The sequence below is a fragment of the Rhea americana genome, unplaced genomic scaffold, assembly GCF_003343005.1.
Source record: "Rhea americana isolate MKP2758 unplaced genomic scaffold, rheAme1 scaffold_13, whole genome shotgun sequence".
Taxonomy (NCBI): Eukaryota; Metazoa; Chordata; class Aves; order Rheiformes; family Rheidae; genus Rhea; species Rhea americana.
Genome location: NW_028185372.1, coordinates 5,670,268 through 5,692,420, shown reverse-complemented (window position 1 = coordinate 5,692,420; position 22,153 = coordinate 5,670,268). Strand labels below are relative to the sequence as shown.

At 36.5% G+C, this 22,153-nt stretch overlaps 1 protein-coding gene across 1 annotated transcript in view; it reads right to left on the bottom strand.

Moving 5' to 3' along the window:
* Positions 1-3,338: 3,338 nt before the first annotated feature.
* The window catches only part of PARP8 (poly(ADP-ribose) polymerase family member 8), a 64,341-nt gene continuing 45,526 nt past the window's right edge, over positions 3,339-22,153 (bottom strand). The window contains exons 14-25 of the mRNA XM_085297701.1: positions 19,454-19,546; positions 15,370-15,495; positions 13,736-13,801; positions 12,304-12,371; positions 11,886-11,934; positions 10,916-11,028; positions 10,712-10,784; positions 9,250-9,319; positions 7,412-7,488; positions 6,448-6,517; positions 4,180-4,264; positions 3,339-3,725 (exon numbers count right to left, since the gene is read on the bottom strand). Coding sequence (XP_085153827.1) covers positions 3,623-3,725; positions 4,180-4,264; positions 6,448-6,517; positions 7,412-7,488; positions 9,250-9,319; positions 10,712-10,784; positions 10,916-11,028; positions 11,886-11,934; positions 12,304-12,371; positions 13,736-13,801; positions 15,370-15,495; positions 19,454-19,546 — 993 coding nt within the window. The 3' untranslated portion in view covers positions 3,339-3,622. The remainder of the gene's footprint in view (positions 3,726-4,179; positions 4,265-6,447; positions 6,518-7,411; positions 7,489-9,249; positions 9,320-10,711; positions 10,785-10,915; positions 11,029-11,885; positions 11,935-12,303; positions 12,372-13,735; positions 13,802-15,369; positions 15,496-19,453; positions 19,547-22,153) is intronic.

Here is a 22,153-nt window from a genome sequence, read left to right as displayed (position 1 = left end):
TTACAAAACCTCAAAGGACTTCCTCCTTCCCTCCACCCTTCTATAACAATGAGAACAAACACTTTGTTAAAGGAACAGTCTGAAGAATCATTTTCACCTGCAGATAATGTAACACTTAGAAGTTGTYTGCAGTTAATATTTCAGCTAAAAAAGAGAAGTGACTTAGTTACTGTGTAGCAAGTGAATTTCAGCTTAAATCAATTGCTGTTGGTAAAAGTAGAAGGATTTCTGTGGGATGCAATCCCATATGGTCCGGGATTCCCTCAACTCCCATGGATTTATGAGCTCTCAGATGATGCAGCGCTGTATGGATTTTGGCACCTGTAGATCATGACTGCAGTAGCTTGGAACAAATATTTATCCTCAGGAGGAAATTAACTTAGCCTCCTATACAATTAGGTGCATGGTAGAGKTAAAGAAAATAAAGATGGTAGGAAGAGTAGCATACTTTCATGGAGAGATCGATTCTGCAATGAGCTCATTGCTCTTCAGCTCCACTAATAACAGGTTTTTTTTTATAAGGCCTAGCCTCTCAGGACCTTGCATGGTCAGGTCCTTATACTTTTTTAAAGCTGATCTTTATGCACAGGAGATTTTTTTAAAAACAATAYCTCTATAGGTAAGTAGGAGTTCAATCAGGACAATCTGCTTCTTAAACCAGGTAATCTGAGAAAGAAAACCCCACCAATTAAGACTAATAATCCCAGAGTATGTGTTTTCCTTAAGGCCTGCATGCTCCCTTGTGTGACTGCACAATGCTAAGACCAAATAAAGCAAAAACCTTCACATTTCCTTCAGAGTCACAGTGTTGGCACAGTCCCATGGATGTGGGCACAGCACGGAAAGTAGGAAACACACCTGCGACTCCCTAGGGATCCTGCCCTCCTCTCCCAAAGAGAGGGAGCTTTACAGGAGGACTTCTACAGGGAAAGAYACAGAGGGAATAAACAGAGCTCCTTACACCCCAATGCCAGGAGACATAAGCTGCTTCCAGAGTCACACTCTACCCCTCCATCATCACCTTGTAAACTGATGCTCTTTKTGCCCCACCTTCACCCGTGGCTCCCCAGGGCTCTGTGCCTCAACAGTGGGCTGCCTTCGCCCCACACTGTGGCTTTGTCCTCCCAATCCTTTCCCCTTCCATCCATAACTTTCACATACCTGGGTGAGACCTAGGCTGTTAATGCAGCCTGTCAGTACTTTGGCATCCTTCATCCCTTTTATTTTTCCCTACTAATAAACCACTTGACACTGCAGAACTGCCCTTCTTCCTCAAAGGTTTTGCRTTGTCTCAGTGTTTTGCAACATCTGTGCTCATCACCTTATGCTTTTTACTCTTTGCCACCATCCTTCTCTGCTATGCTTCAGTCAGTCCCCTCAGAACTAGTCCCTTGAGTGGGCACCTTACAACAGCAAGGTCCCCATACACACTGCAGAGCTCTGCTTTCCTCCACACTTTCCCTTCCTCCCACTGAGCTATTTAAAACAATCTTCTGAGCAGTCTTAAAAGATGGCAAAGATATATTTTCTTCTTGTACTTTTGGTGACTCCATACATGGCCAGTACCATGACACCACTATGCAAACCAAGGCTGACTCACTATYATAGCTATATTCCAGGTTTCTTCCTTGAAAGGCTTCAGTTGCGATCCTGCTGCATGGGACAGATGACTGCTCACCTGGCTTCTCTCATGGTCATCTTTCTTTCCTCCTAAATTTTGAGGAGGCCACTCAGAGTGGTGGACAATCATCCCAATAAGTCCCTGTAGGATATCTTTGTGGACTTGCTTCCTAATTTTTTTTCCTATGTTCTGTAAGACATTCTGATTCAGCCACTTGCAGCAGGACAAACTACGGAGGGATGGTAATTCCAGGTTTGAAGCTCTGCTTCTGAATTATGCTAATTTCGTGCAGTAGCAGAATCTAGTGCAGTCCTAATATAGAAATATATATATTAATTTCAGGAATCCTCTTTGTTTCAAGAAGTTAACCTGTATCCCAAMACAAAAGAGAACAATTAGAGAAGTGGTTCCCAAACTAGGGGGTCCACAAAATGGAGGTGAAAGTCAGAAGAAATTCAAGAGCAAAAGGAGGATTTGCAAACAGAATCAGGTTTACAGGTCCAGACATGAAACCGGAATTGATCAATAAATAAGCCTCAGATGCTAAAAAAAAATCTCCCAAGTATATGCTTCTACTCCCAATAACACTATTTTACTTGCACCGCATTTCAATTACMACAGGGAATAAGGAGAGTCTAGCTTGGACTAAAAAGAAGGAATCACCACCACTAGTAAGTACAAAAATTATTCCTCTAAYGCAGTTCTTTCTAAAAGAAAGAAATGCTAATTTTCTTAGCTATCTTCAAGATCTCTATTATGAAAATAGCATAACGTAGAATTGAGAGTATGAACTCAACTCGTCGATTTTTACCTTCCGAGAGAGCTTGCACAGTGTACAGATGGGCAAGCTGAACTGCTCTCCTTATTTAAGGTGAGATCCTGCAAGGTGGCAAATGTGAGAGCCAAAGGTGCTCAGCTGGGCACAGGATACACTTTATGAGTCAGGGACTGGGCCCCTTCATGTGTTACCATCCTGCTCACTTGGTGGTAACAGAGATTTGAATTGGTTCAATTTGCCTTAGGAACAAATTAATAAAAATATTTCAGCAAGCGGAAATCAGTAAAATTTTACATTTGTTTGTATTTTCTAATGTAYTATCAATCAACCCAAACATAAAAATGCTCTATTCTGGTAGTACTTAAATATGTAGCTAATTTAAACCATAAGAGTAGTCTTACTAAAGTTAAGGCAGAAACATTAAAGAACCTTGTTAATGGAAATTGCAAAATWAATATGTACAAAACAAATCTGTAAAAAGGATTTAGCTTCTTATTTCTAGTTTTTTGCTGAGCTTGTATAATTAAAAAAATGTAACTGAACTATTTAATGAATAAATACTTTTTTCCAGAGAGGATAAAGAAGACCAAAAATACACCATCAGTATTATTCTTTTCCATTTAGTTTCACTGATTAAGTCAAAAATGTATTATTGTTTTAATGTTTGACTCTAAATCCTAGCTGTATCTGTGTAAAATAAAATGAATCAAAGATAAGTGCAGGTAACCAATCTCTTTAATTTACATGTTCCAGACAATTTTTTATTGTGTTTAAATATGAGAATATTTTACTTATTGCAAAGTATCCTGCACAACACAGGTTCTCCGCTATAAAATCTTCTCTGCTGATTATAATTCAGTCATTCTAAATTTAAAATACCAGTATACAGTACTAAAACCTCCAATTGAAGAGTTTGATATAAAAATATCAGCACAAAACTCCTTTTTAAAGTCTGTTTATTGTGAGCAACCCAAATGCCTGTTTAATTATTAGTAGTTGTCGTATATTAGTAGACTTTGCACCCCTACAGTTGCTAATTCATACCATCTTAGGTATTTTGATGAGATAAGAAATACTAAGTAAGAAAACAGTAAGTATTCAAAGGGTTAATTTGCTTAGAATAATAATAATAAATTATTTTTTTGCATCTTCTTCAGTTCAAAATCCAGCTTTGAGACTGAGGAAGGCTTCCAAATCACATCAATTAAATAAGAGTGGTCCTTTTAACCAGTAGCAGTTTGATTGCCAATGACTCGAAGAATCTCTTTATGAATGCTTGGTTCCTGCGTATTTATACTTGTATCACCCACTTGACCATCTTCATAACTAAAAAAAAAAAAAAAAAAAAAAAAAAAAAAAAAACATTTAATTAGTTTTTTATTAATCTTCCAAAAAAAAAAAAAAAAACCCACAACACTACCTCTGTTTCACTCGATAGTCAGGAGTGTTTATTCCACACGTTAACGTGTTTCCTGTTAAAGCGCTCTGCTGCACTCCGCCGCTCCAGGCAGATCCCACGCTGCCGGGAGCGAAGGGCGGCAGCAATTCCCCCCTTACCAAAAAGCCGGAGGCTGAAGCACCCGCTCGGAGAGAAGGGAGCTGTGCTGGCGGCGGGCTGCCTCCTCGCAACAGCAAGGACAGGCACAAACTAGGAACCAAGGGATTCTTTAAAGAGTTAGGAAGAAACTTCTTTTACCTACTTCATTTAGAACTGTCAGAGGGAAAACCGTGGGGGAAAAAAGGCCTAGGAAAGACCTAGTAAGAGAAGCGTCGTACTTACACAAAGAAAAATCTTGTACACACGTGATCAGTGTTGGGAACTACCCATATCTCTCCATGTTTGTGCAGATCGGATGAGGTTATCACTATTAGGGAAAAAATAAATTTCAGAGCGATGAAAACATACCTGGAAAATGTCATTAAAAAATAACTGCTCTTCTATACACTTCAAATAGCCTTTGGGGAATGTCCAGTTTTCCAGCGCATGTCTGTGGCATGGTGTAAAAGCTCAGAGTTGGCTGCTGGTACAAACTGGGAGATGATCCCCCCCCCCCCCACAAAAAAAACCAATATATTTTCCAGAAAAAAAAAAAAAAAAACAGATGTTTGATGTATGGGAGCCAGTTGTTCACTGAAATGATTTTAAACACAAGTCTGCTTTTATGGTCTTTTGGCACTTCACTTAAATGGAGTTTTTTTGAAGGCCCCAAACCTGCTCTGGAGACTAGTAAACGAGAAAAATGAAAATGTGTGTTTATTAAAAACTGATTTTAAATGAACAGAGGGCTGTTAAACAGGACCTGTTTCAATTAATCAGCCTTTGGCACAGAGCTTTCTGTGTTTGATGACAACTGAGCAAAAAATGGTATGTGAAATAAAAAAGCCTGAAACTGAGATACCAGGGATTTGGGGTTTGAAAACTAACAAATATTTCTAAAAAACAGGAAGYATAGTTACGAATCAAGGGGATTAGGAAGCTCACAAACAATTCTCCTACTTTTTAGAAAATAGCTATGTATTTGATCATAGGGTGTTTAGAAGTAGAATAAGAGCAACACATGAAAGAATTATTTTTTTGCCAGGTAGAAGCTTTTCTATAAGTCTGTATTTGAAAAGATTTCTATAAATGCACCTAAACACCAGCATGAATATATGTGTATTCAATTTTTACATCAGGTCTTCTATTAACTGTTATCTTTGACTCTACTCTTTCTTTCTTTCTTTCTTTCTTTTTTTTTTTTTTTTAAAAAAAACAACTATCAAACATTTATTTGTTGTAATTTACACTGGTTACAAATCTATTTCATTCATCCTCCCTAAACACCTTCTTGCACAGAAAAGTGAAGTGATTATGTACTGAGGTAAAATGTATTTTACTGAATATTTGAAATTCACTCTTACAAAAATCATAAATTCATTAATAAATGTACACAAGATATAGATGAAAAATCTTGCACGTTTACCTCTCCTATCACCTATCTACACTTTGGAAAGATGCAAGTTATAGTTAGAAACGTTTTTAGAAACTTGGCACGAAAGCCAAGAAAATTCTAGTAAATCCTAGATCCATTTAATATCTTTTCTAAAACCTTTAGAATGGAAGTTATGCATTTTTCTGCCAAGATCAAACTGTAGTTTCATGTTGACTGGCATTTTTTGAGTCATATTAAATTATTTTCTTTAAAAAACATTGAAAAATATATTTTTAAARGTATATAACTTAAATTTTGCATTTTTAAATAACAGCATCCAGTCTTACTAATTTTTACTTTTAAAATTAACAAATGCTCAAAACATAAGGCAAATAGTTTAAATGTAGGTATGTATGCATGTATACATATATTTTGGCCAGTGAGAGGAATTATGTACATACATAAATACATATACATACATATATATATACACACACGCACACACACCTCTTTGGCCAGTGAGTCTACTTATCAGACACATYGAAATTTCATAGTGGCTCTTAATCAAATTTCATAATCCTTTACTTTGTTCTCAACACCTGCTAACTTTTCATTATATATTAAAAGAATGGTCAAGTCTTTCAAGAATGACCATACTCATACATACTGGACTTTAACTTCACAGAATTTCTGAAGCAGTCATGGAGAACACACTGGTTAGCAGATGACCAGTATATTTGTCCAAGCAGTGAAAAGTTATTYGGAAATTCAAAAGGAAAGCTGTTATTTCTGACTTTTAGATATTTAATGCATTTGTCACAGGTTTCAAATAAAGACCATGACTTGTGTTATATTGATAACATAGGAATAAGATCACATTTGAAGGACRGAGCAGATGATCAGTCACGATATCTATATGATTATTTCATGTAAATTCAGCATGTGTTATATGTTTTGTTGGAGCAGGGATATGTTCTGCACCGAAATATAGAGGATAGTTACCTTAGTTACTTAGCAAGTAACTAAGCACTCTCTTATTTTAAAAAAGCCAGTACTAGAATTAAAGTCTGCACTGATTTGCATCCAGTAACACTATGCACATGATTTAAAAAGTTCTTCAAGAGTTTTCAGCTTACCTTCACATAAGGCTATGCATTTTAAGTTACGGCTTTGCAAAAATTGTGACTGTTGTCCTTTCTTCTGTGACTGAGATGTAAAAAAAAATGAGAAAAATTAATTAGTAGAGTAAGAAAAACTGAGTAAAAAAGTAACAAAAGGGAAAACTGCTATTTTCAATGTCTTATTAATAAATAAATAAGGAAGCTATCTTCCTAAAAATTTGATTACTTGTTTGGAATATCATAAAGGGATTTAAATCCCTCCTATCCAGAAGGAAAAGTTCCAAATTATTAGAGACTAAAAATATTTTTTAGAAAGATTACAATACTACTAATCAACAAATTGAGAGCAGAAAAAAACTAGATGAATTTGATCGCTGATTCTTTGATCACAGTTTGATATTTTACTGGCTTTCTTATTACTACAGGCTTCTGCAAAGCTAGATTTCTCTGTACTTCTTACATTTTATATTTGACTATGGAGACGGATGCAAGATTTCTTTCTCAAAATTCAGCCCTGCAAATAGTTGCTAAGAGTTTGTTTTAGATAAAGCAGATTTTGCTATTTTAATGCTTAAAACTATGAAGAAGAAAAACTGACGTGCTATCAATGAACTGCTACACATTTTACAACGATAACCACGCTCAATTTCTCCTTCATCATTCTTCAATAAAAAATCTTGAATTCAGAAAGCAAGGGCTTGCTAAGGGTCATAATAGAATAAATACAAAATTTGTAATTGTATTCCATTCCCTTTCCAAATATTTCTGCATGGAAAGGAAGGGTACAGGGACCTGCAACATATTTGATGGTTGCAGTATCTCTGGAGTGGTTGATTTCTCTCTCCACACACACACACACACACACACACACACACACCCCTGTTAGCTTTCACAAAAGGCATATTGCCTCCTTGTCAGCTATCAAGTTCCCAAACTCAGAAGTGTATCCAGGGACGGCTGACACGCTACACTACTGTACCTGCGATGCATTACTGCCCTTGCTGCTTGAAGCAGGTTCATCCTTAGCTGACACCTTCTGCTGCTTCTTGTTCATCCCTAAGAATATTAAAATCATGTAAGATACCCTGGCATATAAACACCATAATAAGCAAAGTTAAACGTGGATAATGAAGCAGCTAACGTGGTGCGGATCACAGTCTTCTGCACAGAGCCACAAAACTTAATTAACTTTGTCACAGAATATTTCAATATAATCCTACAAGTTGTCTGTACATCTGAATGTGTTGCAAGGACCTTATGAAAGACAAATTAGTTTTAAGTAGGTGCCAAAGTAATTAAACATGAGCTTAAATTCCACTGAATTCAGCTCAGCAATGTTCTTAGGTGGTTGCTTAACAAAGTTACACATCAGCCTGTCTGAGTTTAATTGACCCTAATCAGGCTAAAGTAGCATACACTCTGATTTACTCTGGATRGAGCAGTAAAATCCTGAGACAAAGGATTTTAGATATTCCTCTTCAACACTCTAAATAGACTTTTTAATTGCTATAATACTATTTTAGGAGTAGTTAATTTATTTAAAGGTAGCTTTAAGTCTGCCTACTTTAATCAATTTATCTAAAGGTAGAATTACTAAATTATTTGTTGGCCAGCTTGGATGCCTATATCTCCATGTCAGAAATTAAAATACCTGTGTTTGTGTCTTTGATCTCTCTTACATTACTCATGTTGTTTTGTATAAAATTCCTCTGTTGTATGCTACTGCAGGCTGCTTATTTTTCCCAGTATCCCATACTTCTTGGCAGTGTGCAATCTCAGACTGATTTATGGGAAACAGAATTGCAGGACTCCACCCTGCTTTTTATTAGTGTAAACTATTAGACTCTCTGTGAGAATACAGGCTTCTTTCTGGAGGAGACTGGATGGAGGGGACAGAGAAAGGCAGAGAAATCAAAAAAACAYGCTGAAGCTGACAAAGCGAAAGAGTTTGTAGTCAAATAGTGATACTGCAGTCTGCACTTTCAGTGCAGTCTGAAAGTGTCCATACTTCTCACGCAATCTCTGAAAAGCTAAAAGCACCTTCAGAGACTACTGATATTGTAATTCAACACATAAATAGTAGAAAATGCTAAGCTTTAAAAATGGATTGTGACATTACCTAAAAATATTGAAAATCAGAAAGCATGGCTCTCTCAGAGTATCTATACGCATGTGCACACACACACAGAGACATCAACCCTTATTTGTGATGAAATGGTAAATAAACACAACTAATGGAAGAAGTCACGGTATTTTAAAAACTCCATAAACATTTCTTAATGTATAACATTGGTATATCATGCTTCTATTTATGATTTTATTTCTATATGGAAAACTGTGAATGACTCACTTTTGGATTTATCAGTGAGGCAAATTATGTTCCCTTCCCTCGTCACGCTAAAACAAACACACGGCCCTGTACTTTCTCTGTAAACTTGACCTGGTGATACAYTAGGAAATATTCTTAAATACWAATATTGGAATATTTCTATTGATTTCAGGGCAACTACTCTCTTTCCTGAAATTAGTATGTATTTGTCAGATCAGGTCTTAAAAGCCTATGAATCCACTGCCACTGTAGCAGGGGCTACTGCCTACTTCAAACAGAGTTTCAAGGTACTCAACACCTTTGAAAATCTGGACAGGTATTTARTAAGGGAAATTAGATTTTATCTTTTTTTTTTTTAATAAACTGAATCTTGGCCTACAAAGATAAAATTGATTACAGTGTTGTAAACATTCAAGCAGACAAGAAGAGCAGTAAACTAAGATACCCCCCTATATTTCTCCAACTTTAGAGTGATTTATAAATATCACCTGAGTAACCAAATGATATGCTTGACAATGGACTAAGGTAGATTCCACTTCCAAACATTGCACCATGGAGCTGAAAAAGAACACAGTGATCGCTTATCATTAATTTGATTATYTCAACAAAACAATAATACAAAGCACAAGTCCTAATGTAAAGTATCCACTTCATCACACTAATTTATTGCCTGATAATAAATAATGTTCAGAAAAGGCTTAAAAAAATATATGCTGCAAATTTTGCTTCTCCTCCAGGGACTGAACAATTTGTGAGAAAGCGCCCTTAAAGAAAATGCACAAAGTAGCTGTTACAGCACAAATGAGAATCCAGATTATCTCCTAACCAGAGAAATGCTATGACCACTGGGCTTCAAAGTCATCCTCACCCTTCGTTCTTTCCTTTTGCCTAGTGATCTGTGCAAGATGCCAAAGCTCCCATAAGACTACACAGACACGCTCCCACTCCTCCAGATCCTATGASTAGGCAACCAGTTGTTTTTCCTGGGTAGCTGCTAGTGGGACAGGTAGAACCTACTGGGCTCAGGAAATGCTGTTGCTGTGTGACAGATCTAACTATGATGATTTGTATAAAATAGGGCTTTACTGCTTCCCCCACTTTCCAATATCTCCCTTCTGGGGAAAAAAAAAAGACGCAAAGTATCCAATAAATAAAGGTGTTTACTTTAGTGAATTTGGGTATATAAATGTTGCTTCCATGGGAAAGCATCTTCCAAAGATGCTAAGAAAAGCATTTATACCACTAAAAGGAAAAGTATAGATTTCCATTTCTGTTTTTAAGGATTTCCTGTTCACTACCTTAGTTCTCTATTCAGCATACTCAGATCCTCCTCTAAGGCATGTAATCTGGGTCATGGATTCTGCTCTGGGGAACAGCTGTCAAAACCCTGATGCTAAAACACCYTGAATAAGAGTTCTTTAGTCCCTCTGGCTCTGCCTCTTTTGCTCTGCTGTACTGGTCTCCTGATAGTTCTGCCTTGGGAACCAAACTGAAGTTTGCAGCAGCTCCCTCCTGGCCAGCACTCATAATCCTTTGCCTAGGAAACCAGAGGAGATGAGATGCTGCAAACCTAGCTTCTGTAAAACCTAGGGTGCTCTTGGATCCTATAATAYAGGTATAGTTTATAGTTTAGATACAGTTTATATGGATCTTTTTTTTTAATCCTTGAGACTGCTTTTAAGTAATACCGAGCTAAGCCTCCTGGAGGTACTGCTGCACARCGTAAAACTGGAACTGCAATTACATTGAAAACAATTGGATTTTAGCCACTGATACAAGCAAACACATTGTGCATTTCAATGGCTTCAGAAAAGTATCTTTTTCAGTGAAACATGACACTGTTTGCAGTCACTGCCRTCATGTGTACCAACACCATGCCCCTTGAAAACCTGTCTAATACATAATCAAATGTACACAGCTTAGCTGAAGTCCATTCAGTTTATTATTTACCTGCAGCCTCGTATTGGAAGCAACAACCAAGCCGTTCCTCAGGATGGAATGCCAATTTTCAATGTGTGAACCACTGGAAGAATAAATTCAAAATTAAATCAACAGTCCTCTAAAACAATAAATTCACAGCTGTAAACCTCAAATGCAAGGAAAAAAAACAGCTTTGGCATTTTGCTAGCCTTTGATTAACATATATGTACTCACTGAAATGCAAAAGTACTTCCGTAGAGATTTTTAGCAGCTCGGAAATTGGATTCTTTGGCTGGTGGACTACTGAGAAGAAGGAACTGGTGGGGAGTGTGCATAAACTTCAGTTGCTGCAAAATATAACAGCGCACAGGTGAAAAGAAGCTGATTAACACAAAAGCATTTTATTTCCAGAATGGCAGGTCTTAAGATATCATGCTGTTTCACACAATGTATTACTGCATTTAAACACCTTCGTGAACTAAGCTGAGATCAGTCTCATTACCATAGTTTTATGTCAAATTAAACAATAAAAATACTTTAGAACTTATGAACATATGCAAGTTGCTGAAACAGATTTCAGCCTTATATGACTCCAGTAAAATAATCAAAATGAACAATTTCATCACGGCATTTTGATCAGAGCTAGCTCTGAATTAAAGCTCAGATTTGAAAGGCTGCAGATTACTACAACCTTAACCAAAGGATCAGAAGAACACATAACGAGAAATGAATCTCAGCACCATCCCTCTAAAATTTCAGAGCTATTTTTTTTTTTTTATATAGCATTCTCATATGCCAGTCTCTAGGCACAGGTCATGTTAGTATGTGCATTGCTTTTTATACAACCCTCTATCTAATATTCTGTATGGTAACAAAAAAAAAAAAAAAAGAGAGAGAGGAGAGAGAGAGAGAGGTCCTCACCAATCTCAGATCTACAAGGAACTTGTAAACTTGTATTTGAGCTACTCACCTTAAACAGGCTCTTTCAGAGCATGATTCCTTCGACCTATTTTAGATACTCACAGCATGATTCTATGACTCATGACCTAAAACTGCCTATTTCTTTCCACTGTCTATTAATGGAACATAGATGACTACTTTGAATGTAGACACCTACATTTGTGAATCCCACCTAAAATGCTAAAACGAGCCATAAAAATGATAAAATAAGAAATAACAGGAGAAGTAACCCACAGACACTTACCCTGTTCACTGGTAGCTTCACAATATGTGATCTATTACTAGAAATAACCCTAAAATAAGAAATAGTTAGATGCATTAGGTATGACGACAAATCAGAACTTTCTTCTTAATAATGTTGATGAATCCCATCACAAAGAACTCAACCGCACGAACCTATCTGATGAAAGCAGACCAAAGCTTGACTAGAAAATCTTGACTAGAAAACCAGATCTGAGGCCACACAAAGCAGCTGGAGTCCTTCCACTGTYTTCAGAGGACTCAGATGAGATTCAGAAACAGTCCAGGAACAAACACACTTGCAAATGTCAACCCGGACAGTATTTCTTAGGGTGAACTTAAACCAAACTAAACTGGTAAAGTGATTATTCATTCAACTTGCTACTTTAATAATTATCATTTCATGTGAGTCAATTTTATACCATTGTAGAAGAGGATGTGCAAGCGGGTCCTGTTTATCCATCTGCTTCTTTATTTCCAAGTAAGGTGCCTAGAAAACAGTAATTATGCTCTTTATTGCTAGCTGAAATAAAAAGGTTACATTTTATATGTTACATTGCCCATGACTTCACTTATTAAAATGAATACATTGAACTCATTATTAGACTTAAATCACAGATTTACTGACATTTAGCCTTGTACAGTTATAAACGTGTTTTGACAACAACAAGAATTAATACAGTAATTATTTTCCCTAGAGTAAAATAATAAGCATATAATTAGCATCAAAATGAGTATATTACGGTGAACACTGTTGATCTCAGTGAGAACAGCAGAAGACATCTACTTATGTTTGGCTCCTGCATTAAGAAATTGGATTGGAACTTCAGAAAATTAAGTGTCTCAAAATACCCCATGTTAATTCACTCCAGTATTTTTTAACTGTTCCATAGTACAAACTGGTAAAGTAAAACAGAATCAGCTTATATTCTCTTTGAATTTTTTTCTTAATTTCAATCACAGTGCAAATTGTCTCTTTGCAACTCTTCAGTCCTGTAATTATTTAATGCTAAAGAAAAAAAAAGTAAAATGGTGGCTATTTTTATCTTTAAAAGATATTTTATCAGATAACAACATCTGAATCTTATCACTAAAGGATTTTAAATAAGATAACAAAAACACCTGAATGCTTGTTTTCAGCTTATCTTAATGCTCTCCAAACACCTCATTCCTAACTCCAGATTCCTGAAATATTTCACGGATACAGACAGAATAAGATTTATAGGTTCTTGTCCATATAGCAGCTAGAAAATCAAGGTATATGTGACAGATGTATCATGGCTCATACTGAGTCAGAGGTAATCAGCGATAATTAGGTGCACTGTTTGGGAAACGAAGCATTACAACCAAGTATGGCTGTTAGATTCTGTCCCACTGGGAATTTTGGAAAATCGTATGATAGTAATCTCAAGAAACCCGACTCCCAACCAAGCCTCCCATCACACCTTACTGACCAAGTGTCTCATTATAACAGAAATAAAATTACCTCAGAACACTGTCACAAAACCAGTATCTTTTGCTTTGGAAACAGAAGACTCAGTCTGGCCTTGATATTTTCAGAATGTAGCTATTGGCCATCATTCTGCTGCAATGTTTGAGTCTGTGATTCTGCTAATATTATCTCTTAATTTAAACTCCAGAATACCTGAGTTCCTTTCCATCACCTTTATTTCACTGCTCCTATGGATACGGTAGTTCCCCCCCTCCCTGCCCTTTTAACAAATTTTAATATYCTTACAGCTCTATAGGAAAGAGATAATAAAATTGCCTTCCCTCTCCCCCATAGGCAACAATGTAAACACCTACCTAGTTCTAGAAATAGCTATTAAATTATGTAAAGATTTTTATGCTCACCTGTGTCATCTCTCTAATAGAAGTGATACTATCCAATGCTTTCATGACTCGGTCGTAATTCTTCTTCTGGTGTAATACAAAATAAGCAAATAAATTAAAATAATATTCTGGGTCGTTAGCTATATGAAAACCTCAGTTCTTTGACTGTGTATAAAACCACATTTAAAACAAATGGTCAGCAAACAATCCTTTCAAATTTTTCTAACCAAGAGCTTCCTTCCATCTTACACACACACTCTCATTCATAGTCCACGATCATTCCAAGAAAAGAAGAATTAAGCTTGTTTGAATTGTTGTTTGAATTTCACTGGGATCTCCAACATGCAACAAAGTGAACACTTCAAAAATTAGCTCACTTTTTAAACAAATATTTGTAGCTAAACACAGGCTCTGCTAGTTATTTAAATAATACGCTATTATGTTAAATGATGCAGTGAACAAATAGATGTTAAATGCTGATGCGTTTACTCTGCTAACAGCTCTAAACCACCAGAGGTGCGTGCATTGCTTGTAGCAGACTTTGCTGCTCCACAGACACGGAACTGCACTCAGTAGCATGTCCGGCCATCCGCCTTTGATGACCCCAACCCTTGCCTGTCTCCTGTCTGGGAACTGCTACCAGAGGCCCCCACTTTCTCCAAGCGGACAAGCTTAACAGCCCATGCTTTGTGAGCCCCACATTTTATGTCAGCCACAGGAGCTTCACTACTTCCCATCTTTGGGTCATGCCAACTTTGGCCCTTGTGGGCTTTCACCCCACCATGGGGCAAGGAGCTGGGGGCGGTGTGGGCCCTTCCAGCCCCAGGCTCTCTCCACACCTCCACTGGTGCTACCTTCATTCTCCTTTCCTGTTCAGCTTCATACCCACGCTTTGCCCCAATTGCCAGACTAGCTGCCTCCTCATTCACTCCTTTCCCAGCACCTCCCTGCAATCCTTCCATCCCATGCTCTACGGAAAACACTTGCCAATTCCTCTGAGGAAGAACCACCGCTAGCTGGCCTTCTTTCCAAACTGGAAAAGTATATTCCATGAAGGAGGTCCAAAGTTTTCACTTATGCTCTTGAGAATGGCTCAAATGCAACATAATAGTTCCCAGTTCCCCTAAGGCTTTCCTATGAAGCAGCCTTTGCATTCCAAGGAGCAAGTACTGCAAATACAATTCTTTGCTTCAGTATCTGATGTTTGTACAACACTCAACTGTACACACAGCATTTGATAAATTAAGTTTAAGGATATTGTTGTTTACAAACTGAAAATGAGATGGCAGCAATAAACAGTTTAAGAATATAAAAGATGGAATGGAAATCTCCCTGGCCTACGTGGTACACTTCCCAAAGGCCATCTTTTGCTTTGTGTCCAAAGTGCATACTGATAGAAGGACACTAAAAATATAAAATTTTTCATCTTGAATTTGTATCCTAAAAGAAGGAACTCTTGGCTTCAATATTGCTTACAGTTTATTTACTTTCTCAAATACAAAATACTACGGAGTTCTGAAAGCAGAGCCACACACYTGCATATTCTAGAGCCATATCTCTGATAGTAAAGACGACGTCTGGACAAGAAGGCTTTGCTTTGAAATTTAACACGTGACTTAAATCAAGCTATAACATACTGAAATACAGCTACTCACCCTGGGATTAAAGGCCAGCATCTGAGGATCATTAGGATCAACTACAGAAGGATATGGCTCAAAAATGACAACTTTCCTAGGTGACTCTAATGCAGACCGACACATGGATACTAACAGATCAACCACCTGTGGATAAAGAAAAAGATTTATTTGGTGTATATACTTTCATATTGTATCACACAATCTGTTTTTCATTTTATACCTTATAATAATATGGTATTTCATTATTATTTACTTTATCCAAACTGTTTTATTCATAGCACGTAGTTTAGGACTGAAATTGACCTCCAAAGGCTTTGGGTCTGGCCCTGAAGTTTATTCCAGATGCCTAAGGGGAACCAGTATTTTGTCCCAAGTATACCCCCATGTCAAACACACTGTCTATGGTCCTGCCTTCTCTTGTTTACATGTGATAATTCCCAAATGAAATTTATCCTCTAAGGAAATGGCTCTATGCTGGGTCTTTGTGCAATAGACGCCAACAACAAGTCTCCCAAGCAGGAAAGAAYGGAGGAGATGATGAAGCTGATGGATCTGTACCACTGCTCACTGTTCTCCTGAAGATCATAACTGTAGAAAGACTAGTAAACATTGCTTCTGCAAGAGCCAGAACTGTGCAACAATTTAAGAGTCATTCGCACAGCTCACACTGAGAGATCCTCTTCCCTTCTTTTGTACAGACTTACAACGTAGCTTTGAGTATGTCTTCATTTCCAAARTATCACCATAAGACTGTGTAATGTGCACACATGCATGTATGTGCGTATGTCCCTGTAGATGCACACGCATTTAAGTACAATTGCACTAAAATTCATAACTGAGAGCTTAAAAATAGACTGTAACAATCACAAAACAGAAAGCAAGCAGTTTTCTGGCAGCTATGAAACCTAACTCTAACTCACAATGAAATCCCAAAGTTGCTACATACAAATGTAGCTGCAAATTGACTCTCRTGGTTCCTCTGTGCTTTTTGAAGACATTTCGCTGTAAAAATGGACTTTTCTATGAAAGGAACAAAAAGCTGAGACAAGCTGTAGTCAGTAGGCAGCCCTGGTTCCTCCCACAATCCCAACAGATCAGATCCCAACTTACAGCTCAAGCTGTTCTAAAAGTTATTATACTTTTGTTATTATATCTGATGACTTAGGAAGGAAATAAAAAAGAGGGTCCTTCAGAGAAGCAGAAGGAAAATAAGAATCATGTAATGAAAGCAAAAAGGAATTGTGCTGCTGTGAGTCATACTGTTGTCATTCTCCTCCTCTGCTCCTTTAGCATGAATCGACAATTTTCTCCATCTGTTTAAAAATATTCTGCTAGTTCCCCTTACTTAGTATCTCACATATACTGAACAATAAAGTTATTTGAGCAATCATTCCTTCCTCCACTGTGCTCTGATTTCTCTCCAGTTTATAATACCTACAAGTGCGATGAACATAGGGCATCTACACCAGCATCTGCAAAGGAGACTAGAAGTCTATTTACACAGCCAGGTCAGGCGACCAAGCCTGCAACTGTGTAAATGTATTATCATGAAAGTGAGCCTGAGTTCATATACTCCACTTCTCAGAAGCACTTTTCTATTTCCAGTTGTAAAATATTATTAAGGAAGGGTTGTATGAGTCCCCAAATCTTATAACACAGTGACCCAAAGTTACCTTGCTTTATGACTTGCATAGTGGGACTTAAATTTGGCATGGTGGGTCTTAAATCTTGCATGGTGAGTCTTAAATTTGGCACRGTACTTACAAGAATGTTATCCTAAAGCCTCCCTTTAAAACAAGTGTTGACTTTTATATTGTTTCTCATCATCATACCAGTATATTTCTTTCATGRGAGAAAGACAAATAGATTAGACTTAATTAAACCCCTGATTTCCCCTGAAATCATTGTTTTAAGATGATAGAACTCAGCAGCTTAAACTGGGAGATAAACGTAATACAAACATTACGATACAAACTTGTTTATGTGTTTCTGGGTAACAGGAAAAGCTGTGGATCTAGTAAATGTCCTTATAGCTAAGCCTGAACTTCTCCTTCCCAACAGGGGACATTTAAGTAGGTAAATTGGGATTAAAATACTTTCAGGGAAGAAAAATAGACATCTTTGAGGACAATTCTCTTGTATAACATCAGTTGTTTAGGCAGTACTTACCTCTCTTCAGAGATTCTCTAGAAAGAGTCTGAGTAATCAACAAATCAGGCCCTTAACTTTTAGGCATTTTAGGTAAGTTATTGAAATAAGGCATGGTGAATTTAAACTTAAAAGTTTTAAAAAGTGCAATCTCTGATTATTAACATAGAGCCATCAGAATATTGGGAGYGAAAGTAGAGATGCATACTTTAGAAAACTAGCTTTAGCTACTTTTAGCTAATTTTTAAGCTAGTGTTCTAAAACTAGCTTTAGGAAAAGCATAGTATAAAAAACAGGATATGATTTGCAATAGTGGGAGCCTATATTTGGGCTTCTTAGCTGTACAAAATGATTTGGAGACTGAGGGGAAGATTCTTCTAGTGAAATGTAGATATTCACCATGTGAACACTTACATCTCAGCTAGTCAGTGTAGGTTCTGTCTATAATCAATGAAGAAAATAACCATTGTGTAGATAGCTTATACTGTGATTCATATAATCCTAAATTTATGTCAAAAATAGCTCAGATGACTCAATCAAAAAGTGTTGAATTCTTTCTGCAGACAAGAAAGGAAACCCAATCAGATCAGACGTAGTGAGCTGGGAGAGAAGCTATCACAGAACTAAGACTCACCAAAATTTAGGCACCGATTAGGTCCAACAGCACAATCAACAAAGTTCTTTCTAACTGCTTTAAGCACCAGTAAGGTTGTAATCATTTCAGTACTGCTCAGTAAGTCTCTGTAGATGTAGAGGTGCCACATCTCAATACAGCACTCCTAAACCTAGCTAAGCATATTCCAGCAGAAATGAGATCTCCATAAAACACAGAGGGAGCCCTAATCAGGGCCATCTCTCCTTTCAGTTTCATTAAAAAGAGGAGTGARAGCTCCTCTTTTCTGTACCTAAACGACCACTTAAGTGACTACATTCAAAAACATCAGAGACATCAGACTGGAGATGGAGGTGTTTCATCACCACATCTCTCTACATTTCTAATAGGCTTGCAAAAGTATCCCAATGCTTGGCATGCTAGATGTTGCAAATAAAACTCATAGCCAACCAATTGTCTTCTGACATCAGACCTCAGATCCTGCAGTTATATGCTCAAGTCAACAGGCTGGTGTACTCTGCTGCAAGATTTTTCCTTTGTGGATGTGCCTAACAGTGACATTCAGGCACCTAGCTGAGTAGTTTATTTCCAACAGATAGACTTGCTAGTTAAATGAACTGAATGTCTGCACTTTGAAAAACATATTTCTTACTACATACCTAACTGCATAATGAGGAACATATGCTTAGGAAATCAAGAGAAGTGTAGTTATCCATAAGATTTCTAAAGGCCATTGTACCTTGAATTTACTGAAACTCTAAAACTATTTTAATCTACAGTGATTTGGAAGCATAGTTTAAGACCTCCGATTAATAACTGAATTTAGAGTCAGGAAGCAAGCTCATATTAAATTTCTGATCCTTGGGAAAAGGAAAGAAACTTATGTAGCCACATCAATACAGACATTCCCACTGTTATTTAATAATCAAAACAGCAGATGCTCAGTGGATAGCTGCAGCCCAACATCAAGAACAGGAAGTAGCTTACTAATTGCATGAGAGTAGTGATGGGTCATTAGGTGAAAATAAATGGGAATTATCTCCAAAAGACAATGGTCGCCTTTACTGACAACCCAGGTGACCTAATTGAATACAACTAAACAAGAAAATATTCTAATTACATGGAGGGAAAACAATGGAAGCACCTCATTAGTACCTTTCAAAAATGCCATGCTTAAATGGCGTAGTTACAGCTATACATATAAGAGCTGACAAATAAATAATACTTACCAAAAAGTACTGATACAGAGAAATTAAGTCAAATTAAGTCAAAATAAATTCTAGAGGAAACTGAGTATACTTATACAAAATCAGACATGCAATGAGCATTGGATAATTCTACCTGAGCCCCAGTTGCAATTTCATCAGCAGCTTCGTTCATCACTCCCAGTGTTTGGAAAGCAAATACACAGAGCTCCCGTTCACACACAGTGGGCTAGACAGAGAAAGAAAGCTAATCATATTTTTATTCTAGTTTGAGGTTATTGCTTTCATCATACAATACCTACAACAAAAAGCAAACATATTTAATCTTAACTCTTTTCTCCAGATATTAACTGCAACATTAATTTCAAATAATGAATACATGCCAATAACTGAGGAAGATGCATTACAAAAGCATTTTAATAATCTGCAAAACAAGTGATTAAAAACTCAAAAGCTCTTCAGCACTTACAAAGGCTCAACCTAAGAGAAATCCAAACATTTTACAGCATATAAATTATAGCCACAGTAAACAAATGTCCTTAACACTGCTCTATCAGACTCTGAAAACTACCAACATAATTAAAATTAATGGAGAACAAATCTAGAAATTAACATGGGCACACCTCCCTCATAACTGCAAGTTTATTTTTCACAGCTTGCTGTTCTGCTAAGGAAAACACACAAAAAGATCTGCTCCAGAAGACAAAATTTTTGAAGAATCTATTTTGAAGAATACTTTTAATTTGATTTTTATCTCATTTAAAAATTTGTTTGTAAACTTCAGGTAAATGCATTATATTTTCATTGAATAAATACTTACTTGGGAAGGTCACATGCTATTTCTAAAAATAAAGTGTGAACTCTCTCTCTCTTTTTTTTTTTTTTTTTTGATATGGAGAAACTCCATATACCTCACTGCTAAACCTTTCTGTCTGTCTTTTTTTGAAATATTAAAATCACAGTGCTAACACAAAGTTTGAATAAAATATCTATTTAGACTTATGAAAAGTAAGCAAGATTTGAGGGTTCTGTCTCCACAAAAAAAAAAAAAAAAAAAAAAAAAAGGCAGAAACAAAAAAGAACAGAGCCTTCAGTAAAGAGAATAGGCATGTCTTCATACGCCTCCTAATTAGATACACTCTTTACAGCAATTCCATGCTTATTTATTGAAAGTTAATTAGCAGTTGAACATTTTAAACACTCAAGTAATGAATTATACAAAGTAAATTGTTATAAGCATTCAAAATGAATAAACAGTACAAGAGTGGAAAATAAATTAAAATCTTCCTTATAATTGATCCCAACAATGGAAACTTTAACTACAGTGCCGAAAATAGTCAAAAATACGTATTTTTGGTTACTATTTCCTTGAGTTCACAGTATTAAACCCCAACTCAGAAATTTAAAGCTATCTTTGCTAGGTACCACTGAACAACTGAAAATTCTGAGTCTAGCTACCATGATAATCTCTACAGAATTTGTTACTTTATGCTTTGAAGTTCAAGGTAATGTCTCTAGAAAGTCCTGGCAAGAAATGAAAAATCTATCAAACACACAAAGCAAACAAAATTTTGAATTCTGTTTCAGGAAAGAGCTTTACTGGTAATAAGTATAATGCTGTATTTGCAGTCACTTGTTTCATAGCCCTTCAAATATGCCTTCTTCGGTTTCAAAGATTCCAGACTTCAATAAACATCAGAAATCTACTGCACTGACATATTCTCACATCAGTTGCTTTACAAGAGCTATCATCTTTCAAGTCTAATAGAGTGTCACCATTTGATTTATCTTATCTGCTACGTTACATTGCGTTAGGCAGCAGACGAAGCCTAACATGATCCAATTCACCGTGCCATCACACACTAGACAAAAAGTATTTATTATTGCCATTATTCTTACGCTTTCACATCAAGAAGGTGGTTGAACCATTTACTTAAGTAATTGTGGAAGCATGGTAGCACTACTAGTTTGACTTTCACAGTCAACAGCATACACAGACTCGCTTTCATCCCAGAGCAAGGGAATGGAGAAATAATTCAGCATGGCTAAATTTAGCGACGTTTGCCATAAAAAAGCATTAGAAAATATTTATTCTTGTCATTTTGTTTATAAACTCAGCAAAATAAGTTACTCTGAGACTTAAAGATGGCAAACGGAACACAGAATTTGTCTTTTCTGGTTTTTCTTTTTTTTTTCCTTGTTTTATGATGCCAGAAACGTTTGAGTATCTAGTAAAGGGATCATTGCATTTATGTTTGACATCTGAAAGGACTTTTTCTCTCAGACAGATATTGAGGCTAAAATCTTAAAGCTGGAGAACTGTAGGTATGAGGAGAAGCAAGACGCCAAATGTTGACCTCTGAAGAGGAACAGACATTACAGTCAGGAATTACAAAATTCTTCTGATTTTATGCATTTTATGAACTTCTTTGCCTAATGAATAATTAAGAAATGGAAAGAATGAAGAATTACTACATTTCCAGGATACCCAAAAATCTGGTGTTATTTCTTTCTGTGTTCAGATAATAGATCTAAAATACCTCCAGACAGAACACGAAACCATCCAAGAACAGCAACTAAAACCTCACATGCTAAATTCTTAATACATTATAAAAATCAGAGGAACAGTTATGCTTACTTTATCTGATCTCCTTCAAAACAGGAGAAACAACTTTTCCCAGTGTTTTTTTCTTTTTTTTTTTTTTTAATTCAAATCAATTTCTATGTAAGCAGTAACATATATTTCAGGAATCACCACTTTGCTACACAGAATTCAAGTAAATAATACAGTACACAACATCCCCCCAAAATTTACTCCAATTCCTAATCTTGCAAT